Source organism: Eleginops maclovinus, chromosome 17 (assembly GCF_036324505.1).
Source record: "Eleginops maclovinus isolate JMC-PN-2008 ecotype Puerto Natales chromosome 17, JC_Emac_rtc_rv5, whole genome shotgun sequence".
NCBI classification, from domain to species: domain Eukaryota; kingdom Metazoa; phylum Chordata; class Actinopteri; order Perciformes; family Eleginopidae; genus Eleginops; species Eleginops maclovinus.
In genome coordinates this window covers 12,452,471-12,472,714 of record NC_086365.1, presented here as the reverse complement: position 1 = coordinate 12,472,714, position 20,244 = coordinate 12,452,471, and the positions used below count along the sequence as shown (strand labels likewise).

General features: G+C 42.5%; 2 protein-coding genes across 5 annotated transcripts; one reads left to right on the top strand and one right to left on the bottom strand.

The window, feature by feature from the left end:
- Positions 1–3,578: 3,578 nt before the first annotated feature.
- On the top strand, positions 3,579–10,399 carry tnnt2e (troponin T2e, cardiac). The gene is made up of 16 exons (XM_063906074.1): positions 3,579–3,591; positions 3,635–3,658; positions 4,682–4,729; positions 5,200–5,214; positions 5,338–5,352; positions 5,479–5,493; positions 5,858–5,878; positions 5,980–6,001; positions 6,106–6,169; positions 6,405–6,521; positions 6,628–6,705; positions 7,441–7,554; positions 7,705–7,814; positions 7,946–8,036; positions 8,415–8,455; positions 10,186–10,399. The coding sequence occupies exons 1-16, from the start codon at positions 3,579–3,581 to the stop codon at positions 10,223–10,225; spliced, it is 828 nt and encodes a 275-aa protein (XP_063762144.1). The 3' UTR covers positions 10,226–10,399.
- A 3-nt stretch (positions 10,400–10,402) lies between these two features.
- On the bottom strand, positions 10,403–20,197 carry LOC134879179 (dynamin-1-like protein). 4 transcript variants are annotated; one of them, XM_063905534.1, is made up of 18 exons: positions 19,996–20,197; positions 19,435–19,576; positions 18,920–18,966; positions 18,766–18,837; positions 18,208–18,294; positions 17,698–17,860; positions 16,985–17,105; positions 16,514–16,645; positions 15,683–15,889; positions 15,349–15,469; positions 14,849–15,094; positions 14,672–14,764; positions 13,742–13,795; positions 13,387–13,467; positions 12,073–12,204; positions 11,858–11,967; positions 11,207–11,366; positions 10,403–11,102 (listed from the first exon to the last, which is right to left on the bottom strand). In XM_063905534.1, exons 1-18 carry the CDS (start codon positions 20,095–20,097, stop codon positions 11,046–11,048), a joined length of 2,127 nt encoding a protein of 708 aa, XP_063761604.1. In that variant the 5' UTR covers positions 20,098–20,197; the 3' UTR covers positions 10,403–11,045. The 4 variants fall into 4 exon arrangements, with proteins under 4 accessions (XP_063761604.1, XP_063761606.1, XP_063761605.1 ...); XM_063905536.1 differs by lacking the exon at positions 13,387–13,467; XM_063905535.1 differs by lacking the exon at positions 13,742–13,795.
- Positions 20,198–20,244: the final 47 nt, after the last annotated feature.

The window sequence follows — 20,244 nt, the reverse complement described above, 5'->3', positions numbered from 1 at the left end:
GAATTGAGTGTTTCTGAAAGTTGAATACAGCGGTCACCATGAAACAATGTGGATTATCTTCTACAAACACAACACATGGGATTAAACAAATTGGTGCACACCAGCCGCGGGATATTTGTTACAGACCAAGCTAGTAAAATGATATTAATTTGGGAGGGGTTGTTCGTAAAAACATGGCTAACTGCTAATGTTAGCTCGAAGAGGAAGACGCTGGACTTCACTCGAGCAATACATTGAGGTATGTTTGGGATCTTCACCTGAGTGGGAAAATAGTGAACTATGTTTCGTAATAAGTGGTGGAATGCTGTGGTTCACTGAGCTAGCTAGCTTACTGTGTTAATGTGGCTAAATTTGGTTTATGTTTACAATTAAAAAATATCTGCATTTTGCTTTTTAAAACCACCCGACTTGGGAATATGTAGACTACTGTGAACATTTAAAATGGCTAAATTATTTGAAAAGGACCCTAATTTCATGTGCTGCCTTCAGGTACTGTCGGGAATGCTGTAATACTCGGTGTGTTGCGAGCATTTTCTACTGTACTTCGACTTAAATATGAAACACCTCTACCATTTTAATTACAAACAAAATCAACAACTTTGTAATGACTACACAATGTTGTTTAAGATTATGTTTTATCCCCCAGCTGAATAATACCATGAGGTGGAGGTTGTATTTTCCAATTTCTGGCCTCGAATGTAGCATTTTACGAGGAGCCCTTAAAGGCAGCATTCCTCTCCAGGTGTAACTCATCCAACAATAGAACTGACAATCCCAACCAATCACAGAGGAGATGTGTAGTCAGATGATAGACAGGGCCGTATTAAGTGTGCTTATGGTTGTGGGAGGATGAGTGAACTTGTCTTTGTCTGGATGTCAAAGTACCAGATCTGAATTTGCTGCTAATCCCATCTCTTCCTCAGGGATAAACGGGAGGTAAGACCTGTGCATGACCTCTGGGTGCTTGACAACAACAATATCAACACAAACGTGTGTTATGAATTGATATTAAGTGACAGTTCTTTTTAAGCAGTTTAACCAATTGATATATTTGACAAAAAGTGAATGATCTAAATTACAAGGTCAAGAATGTGATTCAAATTTCCCTCACTGTGTAGATTTTATGATGGCTTTTCTTGGATGTGCTCTGATCTGAGCAGTGCATATTCTGAATTAAAGGTGCTAAGCTTGCCCCTGAGACTGCTGTGTTGGTAGCATGCTTTGGGCTTTGACTTAATGCTGCCTAATGCTGAAACCAGCGCCCGCAGCATTCCTGCCGCTGTGGTATTTTCCTTTTCTAGCCAGACGGGGACTGACCACACGCATTAAAGCAAATACACGTTTAATACCTCTGCCATGACAACCCTCATACACTGTGCATTCTTTCTGGGTTTCCAGTCAGTGCTTTTCTTTAACCAGATGGTATTCTTCACTTCTCCTCCTCACATTTCTCTTTTCTGATCCTTTTGGAAGTCAACTGCTCAATCTGAAGATGCAAGAAACAGCAAAAGAGGGGCTTCAGACACCATGACGTTGGATATTTGAGCAGATTTTAAACAGAAGCATGACTGTGGGGGGTAGCCCCATACAGCAAAGGTGTAAATATGGCATGCAGAGGCTGAATGTGCAGCTGGCCTTTTCATATGACTTGGAAAGAAAGAATGGGATTGTAGCCAGGCTGGAGGAGGAGGAGGAGGGAGGGTGGAACAGGGGATCCAACTTTCTATGTCGCTCCAATTCAACATGAATATCAAATAATGAAACATGTTTGTTCAAGTAGCAAGTCACCCTCCTCCCGAGATGCATTGTTAGAAATGTTCCCCATGCAGCTGACCTCACCGCGGCGACACAAATAGCCCGTCTGAATAGGGGTCCCAGCTCATTGATTTACTGCGAGTATGGTGAGGTGAGCCAAACTCATTGTCTGGAGGAGAAGCTCCACACCTGTTCAAAAGCACACATTATTATCTTTAAAAATAGATCCCCGCTCTCCCTCAGCCTCCTGACAGCGTGTTTTATGATGTCGTTATTCATAAACACGTGGGAACAATCGTAGGGTTGTTGTCCAAGGCTGACATGTAACTGATATATTTATATTTAGGGGACTTTAAGATGCCAGTTGAATCCATCGCTGTAACCTTGAAACAGACATTCTGGTTGGAGGTCGACTCCTCGTGACAAGTAATCTGATCTTTATGGCAAATTTGTGGAAGGCACTTTAAATGAATGTGTGTCTCAAAGATGTTTTAGAGAGGACACATTTTCAGGTTCATACTTGTATTTTGTGCCTCTCCTGGGACATGTCTCCACGCTTTAATGTTCAGAAAGCTCTTTATTTTTCTGATACTGCCTGTGCTGCATCACCTCTTTTTCACCGTCCGTCTGAAACCAGGGCCCAGTCTGCTCTGATTGGTTAGCCGGACGGCTCTGTTGGGATTGGTCAACCGCTTAGAGATGTCCCGCCCCTTAGCCTATTATGTACAATGTGTTGGAGAACTAGCCAAAAAGTCATAATGACATAGTGGTGTCATTATGTTACTCAAGTAAACAAAAGAGTCCAATGGAGGAGCTTCAGGCAGGGGGGGGAGAGTGTGTGGAGGTCTCTGGATGAAACTTTCGGATTTGGGCCTTTGCAGACCATTTGCATGCACAGGACAGGGATGACCCCAAAAGCAGAGTAGGGCCTCTTTTTAAACGGCATGACTCAGATAACCTGCATGAATATCCGACTCATTCAGACTGGTTATGGTGGATATTTCTCAGAGCGTACCTCTTCAGAGCCCTCTGAGCACCTGGAACATTGTTTACGAGTGAACATATCTGAGCCAATATGAGATGGGTAGCTTCAGAAGCGTGCGTTGGTCCCTGAAGGAGCGGTTCGGTCCGGGTGGTTACAGCGCTGCTCCAACTCCAGGCAGCTGCATTGATCACGGCCAAGAGGAAATGGCTGAGGATTAAGCCTGCTTCTGTTCAAAGCCCCTGCTCTCAGTGCCCATGGTTGAATCATTTTTAAATTCTACAATTGCTCCGATCTTTCAACACGTAGGTTTTGGTTTAGCTGTTTGCACAAAGGCGCTGAAAGGAGAATAAAAGAAGAGGGATAGAAACCATCTGTCCGGGGGAAACGATCCTCAGGGGTTGTAAAAACACAGCAGTCGATAAGAGGAGGGGGGGTATATCAAGAAGATAAACAAGGAGAACATTAAATATACAAAAACAGATGTAACCTAATTTTATAGAAGAAGATTGAGTCGGTTATGAATATGCGAGGGTCTCTTTCACAGCTGCTTTAAAACTCCTTTTATTATCTGAAAACAAGCACTTCATCTTTTCTCCGTGCTGTGTTGAAACGATGGTTCTTGTCTGTGATGCATCGGCTGCTCTCGTATTGATGCAGGTAATTGGAGTTGAAGATGTCCGGAGAAGAAGAAGTCGTGGAGGAGATGCAGTAAGTTCCGCTCGTTGCATTCCAGCAGCGTCTCCAGTGTTTGCAGGATTCACCTGATTGCTGTAAAAAGTTCACAACAACATGTCTTTTGTTTTGCAGGGAGGAAGGTGAGTAAGCCTTTGAGAGCAACATGTCACTTTCAGGCTTCTGTAGCTAAACGTAGCTGACCTTATTATGTCTGCTCAGAGGAAGAAACCCAGCAGGAGGAAGGTAAAGGCTTCTGCACGGCTCCATGCGTGTTGTCTTGTTTACCGTGTGTGTGTTGTCTGATAATAAATAGTGTGTAATGTGTGGTAGAAGTTAGATTTTAGCTGGAGACGACAGGCTTTCCTTCCTAATGAACTGGATACTACGTTTTTGCAGCGTGTGTGTTTCCTGTTTAATCCTCACACTTCATTGTTAACACCGTTCTGTCAGCTTCATGTGTGACTCCCCCCTTTTCGCGACTACAATGTTTGGTTCATAAATCTTTCAAATTGTGATCTGGCAAAAGTTGCATGAAAAGTTTTCTGAAGTAGCTGCCAAGTGAAGCCTTGGCTCGCTCTGGAGTAATTGTATATACGTTTATGGGATTGCATTTCAGATATTTTTAAAGATATCTAACGTACGCCAGAATTTGGTCAAAGAGGCATTGTGATATTTCTTGGTGAAGAAGAAAAACTATTTTGAGCATCAGTGCTGGAAAGTACATTATCTTCTTTTAGTTTTTGTGTTTCCATTGAATACTGTTATACCTTTAGCCCTCTACATTTCAGAAGGAGTGTCCAACATTTACTCCACTTTAAACATAAGCTGACACTTCTGGACTCTTGCTTTAGTTTTAGATTTCCACTTTAACTTCAGAACGGAACCCGGTCATTGTTCCACCGCTGTGTGGCGTTTAATACAAAATAATAAAAGCTGAACCAAAATGTTGCTCAGATTATTCCTGCTGATATCTGACCTGCCACAGCCCACAGGCTCAGGTTCTGATCCCAGATCAGTTTAGCTCAGTCAGACACCAGCAATGGTTTCAGATCTCCCCCAGAGACGATATCACAAAGCTCCGAGTCTGACCATCGACCCGACAATCCATACTCTGTTCACTCAGACATGAATTCACCAAGAGAAGGTCTGCATGACTTCCTTTTGTCAGTAAATCTTTAACTTAAACTTACACTCGTCTGGCAGATTGTTGTTGTTGTTTTCATCCAACAAAAGCGTAACTCGGCTTTGTTACTTCTTGTTGTGAAGTTGTGGAAGTTGAAGTGGGAGAAGCTGCTCCTGAAGAAGGAGAAGAAGGTAATTGCCCTCTTTAAATATGAATATGCACCGTACTGTTTGTTTTCATAGCACGTGATTAAGATAGCACTGCTCATACATGCAGACCCTTGATTATTTGAACACTCTTGTGCTCGTCTCCCCAACGCATTAGAGTCCTTTTCTACCTCATTTAATTCTAAACCCTTCATTTTCCTGTTTCAATATTACCTTTTCACCCTCAGTATTTGCTAATCACTGCTATGTTTAGGCTGCTGAATACATTTGTGAAGAATTTGACATCCAGCATTTAGAGGCCTGAACATCTGAGACATTTTCCCAAAACGTTTTAACGTCACTATTCTTCTTAAACCAAGTAATGCACCTCACATAATTACATTTATATAACAGCATAGACGTGTTTCCTTGTATAGTGTCCACTGTAAACATATTATTGAATGACCATGAGCAGCATCTAATCATGTGTTCATCTTTTCACACCACTTCATAAGTTCCTACAGCAGAAGGTAAAGACATGTTCTATTCTTATACACCATATAACATCCATCTTTCAATGTGTTTTACATTTACTGATAAAGCCTTTCTCTTTTCTTGCTTTATTATACCTGCCTCTGATTTCCTTCACAAAGAGCCTGCAGAGGAAGGTAAAGCATACTCTCTCTTGTCTTGAATGGCACATACACTCATTATATGTTTGTCATGAACATTTACTAATGATCTATTATTCTCTTCCTGCTTCTTTATTATACTGCAACGTATTCCTCCTAAAGAGCCTACAGAAGAAGGTACAGCGTCTCTGTTCAGCCTGCATGTTGGTGTGACTGAATATCACTCTGCTGTGTGTGCATCCCATCATGTTCACAGTCCTTTAGTCGGGGCAAGAAAAATGGATAAATCCATAAGAAGTGTAATATTATTCCTCACTTATAAAGACATGCCTCTTTTGTGCAATGTAAACAAAGCTTTCATGCCTGGAAACCCCTGGAGTGCTCACACTGACTGACACTGCATTCAGATATTCCTGAGACTTAGAGGTTTTTCATATTGAAAGTCTAACCTGAGTGGAATAGTATTTCCAAACGATAAACTCCCATTTATTTGTCCTCTGCCAGCCGATGCACTAACATGTCCCTCTGTCCTCTCCTGCAGAGGCTCCTCCTGCAGATGAAGGTACTGTCACTCAAGAGATGTTTGTTAAGTAAACACAATCATCAGAACGTTTGCCTTTTTTGTGTTTGGGTAACTGTGATTCTCCTTCTTTTATCTAATAGATGAATCAAAACCCAAACCAAAGTAGGTCTCACAAGTTTTGTGAATTGTTAATCTAAATACATCAACAGGTTGGTGATTAACTTCTCATTGAAAGTTATTTTTCTAACTCTGATCCGTTATTTTAGGGCATTTGCTCCAGCTTTAACTGTGCCAAAGATACCGGAGGGAGGAGACAAAGTCGACTTTGATGTAAGTGATTGAGTCCCCTTTTATGATGTCTTTGTAGTAATGTGTCTGGAAGTGTTTATCTGTCCTGTTTGTGTTTGTCTAGAATCTACACATTCAGCTCTAATCATTTCCCCTCAGGCCCACGTATCTGCTGCAGTAGAGTAGTTGTCATTTTTTAGGACTTTTCCTTATTTGTAATGCAGTCCTTGTAAGTATGCATTAAAAACTGTATGTGTGTGTTTGTGTGTGTCTGCAGGACATTCACAGGAAGCGTCAGGAGAAGGATCTGACCGAGCTGCAGTCTCTGATCGAGGCCCACTTCATCCAGAGGAAGAACGACGAGGCGGAGCTCATCGCTCTCGTCAACAGGATCGTAAGTCTTCCAGGAAAAGCGTGCCAGATCGCTGCAGTGATGCACCACCCGGCAAACAATAACAGTGTGGGTGTGTGTGTGTGTGTGTGGGTGTGTGGGTGAGCAGGAGAAGCGTCGTACCGAGAGGGCTGAACAGCAGAGGGTCCGTGCCGAGCAGGAGAAGGAGAGGCAGGCTCGTGTTGCTGTGAGTCCCCCCCCCCCCATCACTCTTTATTTCAGAACATAAAGACACTCTGTGGTTTCATCTTGCTTCCTAAATACTATTTGGGTGTCAGGTGTGTGTGTGTGTGTGTCCTGCTGGGGAGTCATCTCTGTGATTATATTGTATCCTCCACAACAGAAAGCAGTTACTGGATGTTTTCTATATCTTTTCCATTTCTGCTTCGACAGATACACAGACTGGCCCTCGGTGCTTACAGTCTATCTGCTCTAGTTCACTGATAACGTGTTACACAATTGCCTCGTGCAGTTTCAGCTCAAATACACACATCTTGAAGTCTTTGCCTTTGGGGCACTCAAATAAATCTAATGACAAAAGTTAGGGTACCCCCTCTTCAGCTGCCATCAGAACTACTGACATGGCATATTTTAGCTCCTTGTTTTGGTTTAATGCTGAATTAAACGTCACTGTTTTGATAATGCCTCTGCCAGTAAAGCCATAAAGATGGAACTTCACTCGCTATCAAAACTTCCCCAGATTTGTATAATTTGTATCACGTTATAAAGGTGGTTAAACAAGAATGAAAATGTACATGGGGAACCACAACAGTTCTGTAAACACCATATGCATCCTGTGATGTACTAGTAAATAAGCGCAGGGACAGGAGATTAAGAGCTATCGGCTGTAAGAAGTCTCAGATTTCGGGTGTTTGTCAAACTTTTCTGCATGTTAATGTATTTATTTACGTCTGTCCAACAGGAGGAAAAGGAGAGGAAGGAACTGGAGGAGGCGCGTAAGAAGCATGATGGGGACGCCAAGAAGAAGAAGGCTCTGACAAACATGACTCAGCAGTACGCTGGTGTCCAACAGAGGGTCAGTCATCACACACACACACACAGTTTCCCAAGAGATGAAATGTATACAAGCACTGCTAGAATAAATGACACAAGGTGTATGGCTTCTTCGATGTTATCTTTTTCTTGCATTCTCTCAACACATTGGATCTATTCTCCTCTTCCACAGGATGGAAAGAAGGGAGCGAAGAAGCAGACGGAGAGGGAGAAGAAGAAGAAGATCCTGGCTGACAGGAGGAAGCCTCTCACCATCGACCATCTCAATGAGGAGAAAGTGAAGTAAGGATGCTACGTTTCTATTGGAAGCCTTTATCCATATTTTCTACAGGCTAATATCCACATCTGTAAGAGTTTTACAGATTGCTTTTAGTTTTCCGTCACTGAATTTCTTTCTGGTTTGTGCCCTGAAGGGAGAAGGCCAATGAGATGTGGCAGTGGCTGTTCACCCTGGAGTCTGAGAAGTTCGACCTCAGCGAGAAACTGAAGAAACAGAAATATGAAGTAAGTACTTATCCTTAAGTTGGGATGCGCCAGCTGCAGGAAAGCATAGCCACAGTGTCCGTGTGAAGTGTGGTTAGGAAAAGGATTACATATTTCTAAAGGATTATTAATACAAGCCACAAAATGTATAAAAAATCCGTTGATGTCTTTGCTTATAAAGAGGCAGATTTAAGGTTGTAAATGAATTAAATACAATCTACCCCCAAAATACTCACAACTCAAACTATGTGAAAGTAGAGCATGGGATAACATGCTAAAGACCAGCGTTGCGTACTGATAATAAGCAGCCTTCAGCCCTGAGCTGAACCGAAGTTGTGCTTTTAAGAGCACGGCTGTGCCGAGGGCCTTGATCTAAAATGAATGTGGCTTGACTTCCAGATCAATGTATTCCAGACCCGAATCACTGAGCAGCAGAAGTTGTGAGTAACTGTTAATGAGCAGCGTGAGCCTCGTGGTTGTTGTGTAGTCTTGCTGCCCGTGTGTTTCAAGGGCCACACATACCAAGCATCGGACCACTGGGTCACAAAGAAAGGTGAAACTATTAGTGACGACGACGAAGCCTGAAAGAACCGCCATGTAGTTTTGTTAAATACCGCGGGAGAGGTCAGATATTGTTGTTACTGAAACGATCAGCTGATCGGGCAGACTAGAGGTGAGTCAGTTGAACTTATCTCGTCCAGCTGAGCTCTTCTTCAGGATCTCAGGGTCCGCTCTTTAGCTCAGCTGGTCCCACGTGTGTCTGCTGTTGCTCCTTTTGCTTAGCAAGTCCTCCATGTTTGCCCCCCCCCCCCCCCCAACAGATCAATCAGCTCCAGCATCGCATTCAGGACAGTCAGAGGTAAGTAGTAGACCTTCTTACTCTCAGCTCATACCAGGGCTGAAAGTATCTTTGGGTTTTCCTGAAAGCTACTGGTAGAGTTTTGTCTTCCTTTAAAGAGCCTTGGGACATGTTGAGATTTATGTTACATTATCTCCTACAAACCAAGGCCTTTTAACCTCACATCATCCTGCTTGAGGTAAAGTGGGAACATGTGACGCAGTCTTCTCACCTTCCTCTGGCTGTTAACAAGTAGCCTTTCACTTTAGAGTTTTACTTGTTTTATGCCATAACAAAATCATACAATGTTAGAAATACAAAAACACTCCTAGCAAAGTATGTTGAATCAGAATGTCAGTGTAATATGAAGAAAGCCTGGCCATATCACTAAAGTCAGTGTAGCTTTAGCGTTGAAAATGTAAAACAGGTGGAAAAAATAAACAGAAACTGTATGAATAGTGTTGAAAATATCAGATTCAAAGGACAAAGCATAGTATGTATTTCTAAAACCCAGCATAGTTTGTTGTTTCTCACGCAAGACAAAAAAATGACAAACAAACAACAGTATAGAACGTCAAAATAACCCAGAGTGTCGAAAACATGAGATAACTGCATCAGAGGAAACTATTAGGAAAGAATAATGCTCGGTGTAGTTTGACGTGGGAGGTCACATTATTGGGATATAAATGTGAAAAATGCCACACTTTAAGAAAACTGTTTTTTTACAATAACTTCTGAAGACAATTCCACGTCTTGAAAACCAGCTGCAGAATGAAATACCGCCTTAAAATGACGATCAAGACACGGAGAAGAAGTAGAAAGCAGTCTTTTGTAAGGTTTACCAAACTATCGGATTCTTAACCTGCTTGACTCTTTTGAATTGCTTTGTAGAACATTTAAAAACCCTCCGTTATGCACGTCAATGTTTTTAGGCAGCAGTGAAACATTAGTTCTGAATCAGGCGATAAAGTCAACTTCCAAGGCTAATATCTGGGAGGTTAAACTGTGTCAGGTGTTTTGTAAAGTTACAAAGAAAAGGTAAGTGCTGCTGAGTGAAACGAGTGCTCTGCCCTTTTCTAATAGCATGATGCCTTCCTGCCTGCCCCACCCCCCCCCACCCCAGATCCTGTTCAGTTTGTTAAAGAGACAGTGTGTACTATTCAGAGGGATATGTTTGGCTGAAACTAAATTGGATACGTAATACAATGTGCACATTAACTTCAGAACAACTGGTCAGAACAGCCGAACCAAACACTGGCTCTAGATTGTCCCCTGAAGGCCCCCGTAGATCACTGAGCTTGTAAAACTGACTGATTCTGTTTGAGTCCACAGCGCCAAAGGAAGAGGAAAGGGCAAGGGCCGGCTGAGGTAGACGCAAACACCCGCAGTTCTCCAAGGAAGCGTCTGAAAAATAATCAGCTGTATTCACTTTGGTGACACTTCTGTACGCTTACACAACCAATGTGTGCTTTACATTGTTAACTAGTGGATATATTTATCTAACCAATCCCCATACTTGTCAGTTGAATAAAGCAAATGAAACCAAGTATTTGCAATTAAATACCCCTGTTTATTCTTCTGGGAACCTTACACAACGAACCACACACTTCACATGTAGGCAGAGATATGTAAACATAATGACATGACTCGAGCAGTGCTGGACATTATCCTTTTTAAATAACACATTAATAAATAAAAGCTTCTGATGGTAATAAGTGTCAGGAAGGTGGGCTTTCTATACAAGTACAGTGGGGACAACAGTGCAAAAAATCTGTACTCAGGACTAACACTTAGTGAGCTGATCCCTGCTGACATTATGACTTGAGGTTTCATGGTTTCTGACTCCTAAATGAAACTGTTACAGATAGGGAGATACATGTTGAAGTTCTCTTATATAACCTGGAAAGGTTAGTGCAATGCTATAGTGGTGGTCAAAAAGTGCAGGTACCTTTGCCGCTCTCTATCCTCCAGAAACCGTGGGTGGCAACTGCAGTAACTAAAATCTTGAACGTTAGCGTAGCACATCTCTAGACAACACTAAGCATTTTAAATAAACGTTTAACTTACATTTATTTCCGCTTTAAGCCAAGGATACCTACTTTGAGCAGGGATCAGAACAGTGCATTATCATGGTTGCTAATCCAGACTTCATGTTCAGATACGATGAGGAGATAGCAGGTCGGGTTCATCCTTCACCACATATGCGTTTCCCTGATCTCTGCAATCACCTGGCTGGCTTTCTGCAACGCCTGTGGAGAAAGATAAATAAGAAAAACAAAGGAATGACTGATAAAGGAACCACCATTTATCATGAAAAACTGACACCATAAGAGGGGTGGGGGGTGTATGTTACCTGTAGCATGTCGGCGGCCTCCTTGCGCCGCTGAGCCATGTCCTCTGATTCCGTGAGCAGGTCGTTGAGGAGGCCAGATTTATACAGCTGGCCCACCAGCTCGCTCTGGAGGCTGTCCTTCACATGGTTGACCAGGAAGTGCATCACTGCTTTGGGCACACTGCGAGGGAGAGACGGACCCAACAGATGGTTGACAACAAGGAGGCAAGATGGCCTGCTGATTGTGTTCTCTCCCCAGATGGAGGGGCTCAGGTTTGACCCTACAGGTGGCTGGGCCTGTCTAAGTACAAGCTATCAAATAAATCCAATTAAAGTATCCCCATTTTAGCTTCAGTGTGTGGCTAAAGTCAAATCACAAAGCAACATGTGGGTAGTAAACCAGTTCTTGCTGTTCAGACATGGTTAGATATGTTATTTGTTAGGAAACTTTAAAAAGCTGGCCATATTTTATGTTGTTCCAATTGTAAATAAATCCCTTTTTTTTAAAATATATATTATTACATTATAAAACTTTATTTTAATTATATAACGGATTTTGCATTTTGTTTGGGGTGCTAACCTCTTAAAATATTACGACAGACACTCAAAGTTTCCATGGGGTGTATCTACAATAGAGGCAAATCCCCAGACTCTGAGGAGGAGCTGGCCTACCTGTCCTGGATATTCTTGCGTACGATGAGGAAGTAAGACTTGATGAGGCGTTCAATGACCTCACAGTCCCGCTGCTCACGTGACGACAGCTTCCTGGCGACTGGCACAGGCTGGGGGTGTGGGGGGGAGGGGGGGGGGGAGACGGTGTTTTTAGTAATGTTCCCTGCAATATGTCTTTCATGGTGGGGCATGTTGACGGGCTTGTGTTTAGTTACCACATCGAGCAGGTTGACTGCCCCTTTAAGGGGGCTTCCGGGTCCGGAGCCGGGGGCTTCTTCACCTTTCTTCAGCATCCCCCTCCAGTTCCCTGTACCGTCCTGCTCCCCCTGGGGCCCGGCTGGTGGGGCCTGAGGAGCAAAACAAAAACACTATAAGAATCACAGACATCAAACCACTCAGGTCACACAATTGTTAAAAACGGGCCCCTATCTTGTGATTAGGGTTCACAGGGGAAGGATGGTTAGGGTTTGTAGCACAATAACCATGACTGGTTCATATGTAATAATGCAAACACAGGGCACACAGAAGATTAGAACAGATAAACACACAAGACTGAGCAGAGTACAGAATTAAATGTAAACATATCTCACAATGCTGCGCTGTTTCATTAGCATGCTCACATTCTCACGACAACACTAGAAGGCAGGAACGAGGTGCAGTAACAGTGCAGTAGTAATATTAGCCCATTAGCATTGAAGACAGAGTAGCTTAGGCATCAGACATCCATTCAGTTGTTGTTGAGAAGTTTTAAAATGAGAGGTTCACCAAAGCCAGTGGGTTTTGTCCTACTTGGCCACCATGAATGAGCAACATGTCATGGTAATCTTTCAATAGTTGTTGAGACATTTAGGTCTGGAACAAAGGGTGGACTGACTGATATTGCCATCCCTCCAATAAACATTGCTCTATAAGTGCATTTTTAAAGAAGAAAAAGAGGGTAGGTAGAGGTAGATGCAGTGGAAGGACTTCCACTAATCCTATGAACGGCCACAACCGACCAGGCAAGTAGCAGTTAAGATGTAGTCAGAAGTAGGTAACCTTTGGCTTGTTTTGCCAACGTGGCCGGTGTAATCCAATTGCAAAATAGTCTGTAGTTATACCTAATGATAACTCGAGAATTGTCATAACTGGAATTTAAATCACTAGTTATAGTTATGGCTTGAAAATGTGTTTTGTGAGGTCGGTAGATGTTTGTGTCTATGGTGAAGAAAATCCCTCCAGGCGTTTTGTGAGAAAGGGATGGACGAACAACACCTAAACATAACGCCTCCGGCCTCAGCAGAGGAGGCGATTAGAGCCACCAAAAGGTTAAGAGGAGGAAACAAAAGGAGAGGAAGGCTGTTTCTGGCACACAGGTGGAGCAACTTTGGGGGACACACTCTGCAGGAAACGCAGCGGTGGTTGGCGCACACAGGATGAGGGAGAGCAACACAAGAGCACGGCATCAGCAGACACAGAGCGGAGAGCATGCCAGCAGCAGCCCATGCTCATCCATCCATGCTCCACTAGCGAGCTGCGTACGGGCACACCTTGGCACCCTGCATGTCTGCTCCACCCGCAGGAGGCTCGCCAGGAACCCCAGTTAGGCCAGCCGGGCCCCTGCCAACAGACTAGCAGGAATATGAGAGCAGGAAAGGAGAGAGAGAAAGCAATGAGAAGAAGAAATGTGGAGACAGAGGAGAGGAGGCTGGCAGGGGAAAGTCACCCAACTCTCTGAGGGGAGATGAAATAGCTCGGTGAAAACTATCTGAGGGTTCACAGGTCCTCACCCTGCGGCGCTGTGCTGTAACACCGCACAGTCCCATTTAACTCTGCAGAATGCAGTCAAGTGTTAGACCAGATGAGCCGCTGGTAATTCTTATAAAATGAGGATGTTTCTTTTACCTTGTCTCTGAGCACTGCAGAGGGCAGCTCTCTCATCCTGTTTCTCCTTTGCTCCTACAACACACAGGTTGTAAATAATGTCAAAAATACTAAATCTGCAATGTAAGATAACTCCCTAAAAAGGTCAAATCTTAAAGAAAAGTTCTTCTGATTATTCTGCTCATTAAAAAAGGTGTTTTTGTCAAGAGGGTGTCGTTTATGTTCTGTGTTATGCGATCCCCATCTCATCATTTTAACACTTTGATAATTGTCTATGATTTCCTAAATATAAAAAAAATGCACAACCTACAATAACGTCTCCCACATTGCTTTGGAGGTAAAGAAAGGCCTGTGATAATCATTTTACATCTGAAACTTTAAACGGTTGCTGAAATTGGAATAGTGACATTTTAAAAACATATTCTAATATGAAAGATTCAACTTTGAACCATTTGTAGCGAGAAATGTAAATCAATATAGCCTTGTGTCAAATGATAAGGGTGCAATCAGCTTTAATAACAAGAGCAAGAAGTAACTTTAATAACCAGGATGTTCACATTTGAATTCTTCAAAGTCAATTTTGTTGACATTTTTAAGACCTGAAAATGAATTAATTCAAGCTCCTTAAATACGTTTTAACTTTGCACATCTGCATTGTCTAGAAAACTTTCAAACAATAGTTGAAAACTTGAAAAAGTTATCTAAATGGCACAAGGTCAACTTTTATCAATTCAAACTGATATTTTTAGGAAGTTGACTAATTAATTGCTATCATTTTAGTTGTTTTTGTGCAAAATATTGCAGCTTTTTGGCTTTTTAGCTATTTCGTACTTGTTGCTAAAAACATGCAATTCCAGGTCTAAAAATAACCCCATGTCTCCACCTCTTGTCTCCTCTTTATTCAGCCTGAGAGAAATGATGGCATGTTGCAGTGTTTTGTTGAGTACACACCTCTATGTTGTTGTTCATGACCCCACAGGCGTCTGCAAAGTCTGGGTGCTTGGTGTTGATGTACGCCAGCTCTATTGCCACCAAGTTATGCACCTGAGACAAGAAGAGAGGAAACTTCAGCCGAGATTCAGCCTCTCATTAAACTCAGCAGCCCGAGAGAGAGGAGGGTGAGGGTACCATGTCGTTGGTGATAGGCAGCCTCTTCCTCAGGAGGGATGTGACCACTTCCACTATGGCCTCGTGCAGCTTCGGGAACCTCTGCAGCTCCTGTGTGCTGTAGTTGCTGCAGTGCTGGATGATCCTCTGCATCTCCTCGTGGACCAGCTCCACGCAGCGCAGACTGGGCTCCTCCAGCCGCTTCACCTGCTTCTTCACCAGCAGCTCGAAGGAAATCTCCGGCACAAACAGGGACGGACGCGGGCCCTGACAATGGGGGAGGAGGGGGCCTCAGGTTAGCAATAGTCATCTATTATGCTCCATACCTCTGGATGTGCAGGTCTGCTGCAACTCTTACTGTAGTGAAATCCAGACTGAAGACTTTTCTTTGTGATGCTTCTAATTTAACTATTCATATGTTACCCTGCACTGTAACTGTCATGTATGTTATACCCGTGTTATTCTTTCTGAGCGTGTATTATGTTTATGTTGTGATGTCACAGTTATGATGCAGCACTCACTGTTGCATTCCGGATGGCAGTCAGTATGTCGATGGTGCTAAGTCCTCCCAGAGGATCCACCGACTCCAATGTTCGGCCAAAAGTCTCGTGGAATATGTAACAAATCCTGGCTCCACCACATCTGAAAAATAGCAGCGAGGGGGGGTGTATAAGCTGTGATGTGAACCCCGTGGCCTCCTCTCCTGTCAGCTCTTCCTGCGCGGAGGCAGTGCGTGCCTCAACTCACAAGCTGAATCATATTAAATGATGAAACCAATGCAGTTGTTTTGCTCATTGCTTCCACCCACTGTGCTGGATTAACAGCCCCCCCCAGTGGCCGAGCGGAGGTACTCACAGCTCGGCCGTCTCGATGTATTTGGCCGTGCCTTCGATGGTGTTGCAGTACTCTGTGGCGAACTTGGTGATGAGCTGGAGCAGCGTGGCGCTCTGGTCCTCCACTGGCTCGCCGTAGCTGCTGAGCAGGGACTGGTACTGCGCCGCCAGGACGTTGATCCGTGTCTTCAGCTCGGGGAGGCAGTCCCGGATGTGATGCATCAATAGCCTGACATCATGGCAGGAAAAGGGCAGAGGATTCAGGAACTTTGCAGATATGTCCAATTATATTCTGAGCTGTGATTGGTCAAGCTAAATGAATGAAAGACAACTCCTCTGAGGGGAAGCCAACATGACATGGAGCGACCTGCCTGAGGAGAGCAGGGCTGCAAACCCAGTCTGCTCTTTTAAAAACCCACTTATTAGGTTGGCTTTTATTTATATTTTTCACTTTCTGTGTTCTTTAATGTTTTTATTACTGAAAGCACTTTGTAACTCTGTTTGAAAGTGCTATACAAATAAAGTGTATTATTATTATTATTATTATCTTAAAAAGGGACAGTTCACACCCAAATCAAATTAAAGTAGAAAGGAAATAGTTTCTATATTAAATTGCAGGGTCTTTATTTCAGAAAAGACTGCTTTTGAGCTTTTTAAATGTATTTAAAGTGCCATCTAGTTTCATCATATTGGAGAGAAGGCAGACATATCTACAGCAGATTCTTCTGGGCTGAAGCGTCCCTTTAATATGTCCTAGTATAATGTCACGTGTACAGCATTTCTATATATCTGTCTCTTATTCTTTAAACACATGTACTATTTGTCTTTGCAATATATTTATGATCTTATTTACCTGTTGAGGGTTCTGGCTAGGTATTTGGTTCCGTTCCTGTTGGCGAGAGATGGATATTTCTTCTGCAGGAAAGCATGTTCGTCTCGAATGGCGTCGGCCACAGTCTTCTTATTGTTGATGTCCAGCTGGCTCCTACATTTTTAAACACACATCAACAAAACATCCTGAGCCACAAAGGACATCAAAAATAAATGTGAAGGCATCAATATATCATATCTTTAGTTGCCAGATGTTCTGTATATCATCATATTGTCTCAGTTTCTTTACATAAAGTTCATGAAACTGAACTGAATGATAATGGATTTGAATATTTCATCATGTGAAAACATCCCACACTGAATTCCTTTATCGCTGTCGATCCAAAAAATATACATATTGACATCCTGCATTAAATATGTACTCCTGTCTGTTATGAGTCTTGGATTATACAGTATATATATATATATATATATATATATATAGTTTCCTGACCTGTTGACCACCCCAATGAGTCCCAGTTTGACAGGAATGACTCGGCCCATCAGCACGTCCATAGCATCGGTGCCGGCGTCCATCAGGTCCAGCTTGGTCACCACAGCCAGAGTCCTCCTGCCTGGAGAGGAGGAAGATAGTCAACATAAGTAAAAGCATTAATACTTCAGTGTATCTCTGGAAAGTAAAATCCTGTATTTTTTATCATTTGAATTATAAGCATCAAAACATGCTTCCAAAACTAAATATATATATTGTGCAGAATGGGCGTTTTAGTAACATTTGTTTAATTATATCACTGATTATATCAGTGATCACTAATGTCATTTAAATTGTGCAGCTGGTAAAGGTGGGGCTAACTTTGATAGGTTTTTTTTTAGGTGAAACTAATCCATATTAGTAAATTATAATTCATTAGTTGATCTAAATGTTGTGCTAATCATCTGAATCTCTAAAAGGAACTAATTTTGTCAAGTAAATGTAGTGGAATAAAAAGTGAAATGTTGCTTCCAAATTGTAATATAAAATCAATTAGAGTAAAAGTCATATTTATAAAAAAATAAAATGTCAACATCACATTTAAATGCAATGCTACAATTTGCTGTTTTAATGACAATCTATGAGGAAAAGTCAGCTGAAAAGTTTGATTTGCCCCCAAAATTGTGTTTTATTAATAGCGTTTTGAATAATGTCTCCCTTTCACTTTCCCTTACCGTCTGGGTCGACCTCCCGGGCCACCTTCAGCGCCTCCGAGGTGGCCATGTCGGTGTTGGCCGCAGAGACAGCCAGGATGATGCAGTTGGGGTTGGAGATGTGCTTCAGGATTAGATCTTTTATTTGAACCTCAATGTCATTAGGCTGATCACCCACGGGCACCTACAGGGGTCAATACCAATGAAAGAGAAAAGACACAGTAAATCTCAATTTGATTTATCACAAACGACAGCGGGGGGGATTTATCAAATGAACTTGTGTTCAACCGGGGAGGAGGCCGAAATCAAAGCCTGCGCACACTGGGGCTGTGACAGCATGTGGTTAAGAAGCATCAAAACCCAGTTACTGAATCCCTGCGGTCTGGAAATAACACAAACAGTAGCATGGAAATGAACACCAGTGACCGGTTATATCTTGTACATCTTGTAGTCGTTTTAGAACAAATTTCCCCAGAGCTACGAGATGATTAAAGCCTTGTCACGGAGAGCAGGAAGTACAGCATGCGTTACCTTAGTGATGCCAGGCAGATCCACCAGCGTGAGGTTGACAACGTGAGGAGAGAATATCTTCAGATGAATGGGATCATCGCTGATCCCCTGCAGAGGGAAGAGGAGACGTGTTCTGTGTATTTAAAGGCTCAGCCCTCTTTCACAGGACATGGAGTAAGATGTTGGAAATGCTTTTTGGCAGACTTGGCCATTTTAGGTTTTATCTACTGGCTGACAAATCTGATGATAGCAATATTAGAGGTTATATGTATTAACATTTACACCGTTAGGTATACACTATAGCCCCCGTTTGTGCCTGTTATGTATTAGTGCATACACAAGTTATATGATACTGTTATGGAATAAGGGCCTTTTGTTGTACTAAACACTATCATCATTATTACTATCATCATTTATTTAACATCCATCCATTAATGAACTTTTTAAGCAGCTGAATTAACTTTAAGACATGTTGTTTGGGGTTAATATGAATAATACACTGTATACAGCAGCACTGACTGTGAGACACACACATTTTGAGTTCCTTATTTAGCAGTAAAGCCTTCATTCATGTCTCACCTTATTATTCCCAGATATTCGCTCCGTTTCATTTTCAATTTCTTGCCTGATTTCTTCAAAATCTGTGAAGATCTGCCAAAAAAAAACTACAGAGCATAAAGGCAAGCAAAGGTCAAAAGAACTAATTACATTCTTTGCATCATTAAATACGCACCTGATTTTTCGTGTGCAAAAACTTGCCCCAGTCTTCACCTTCTCTGCCTGTGGGAAAACAGTATGTGTTACAGTTGTAGGGTAGAACTCTCAATTATGGAAAACAAAAGTGTTAGCCATTACAACACCGAAGACTACAACTAAGCAAAGCACGGCTAACAGAAGCAATGGACACCTTACAGTGAACAAAGCAGCTGGAATTACAAGTGTAGCTTAGAGAAGGGAGCAGCACTAAGAAGCTAATCCAGGTTATCTGGAATAAACCTGTACAATGCACCTTTGTAAAGGCACAGTGCTTTTTTTCAATCCCTGGCATCTGCAAATGATAAGAAACACAATGACAGAAACAGAACTTTAAAACCAGTGCGGGCACACTGAGCACCCGCAAATTATATAACTTTAACATATTGGGCACCAGAAAAACAATACACCTGTTCCTTGGAGGAGATCCAGAGACAATGTGTCACTATGGTTCTCTGTCCAAGACACTGTTGACTGAGGGATTTTGGAGCTTACCGCCTTCCTCATTTTTCCTGGCATCTCCAGGTTCTACATGGACCAGTTGGAGGATGAGCGGTCGCCTGGTGACGATGCCGGTCCCTCGAGGCAGCAGGTCCCTGCCCACCAGGCTCTCCAGCACTGAGCTCTTACCACTGCTCTGTAGACACAAAACAGATACACACAAGTGAGAAGAGAAACTAACCAATGACAATGACCTACTTTGAGATTTAACACACCAGCATAGCCCACATATAACCAGGGCTACAGCCAAAACACCTGTTTTTAATAATAATAACCTGGTGTTGGCTAACGGGCTGGGTGTGGATGAGGCTCTTCAAATAGACCTGATTGAATTTGATCAAAATAGATTTCACTGCCAGTGCACACTTTGCAAATGTCCAGTTGAATACAGTCATGCATATGTCGACAAAGGCTTCTATATATATTTACGTTTCTGTTAACTATTGCTCTACAAATATCCATGTTTCTTTTGACAATGATATATTTAACTGTGCATGCTTTAAGGTATAGCATGGTTATCTTGCTAGCATGCACACATGCACACAGTCATTTTACCTGAGTCCCCACAACTGCTATCTGCGGCAGCTGTATGATATCAGCCCCCACTGTGTTGAAAACATCTTGGAGCTTGTTTATCACGGGAATAAGAGCCTCCATGCTCGCGGTTTATGAGTAAAATTAATAAACCTAGCTAATTTCGTGATGGAGCCAAAGTCATTCAATGTCCCACCGACACCACCATTGCAACAACACCCACTGGAATACAGGTGTTATGTGGTGCTGGGAGTTGTAGTTGTTTAATGG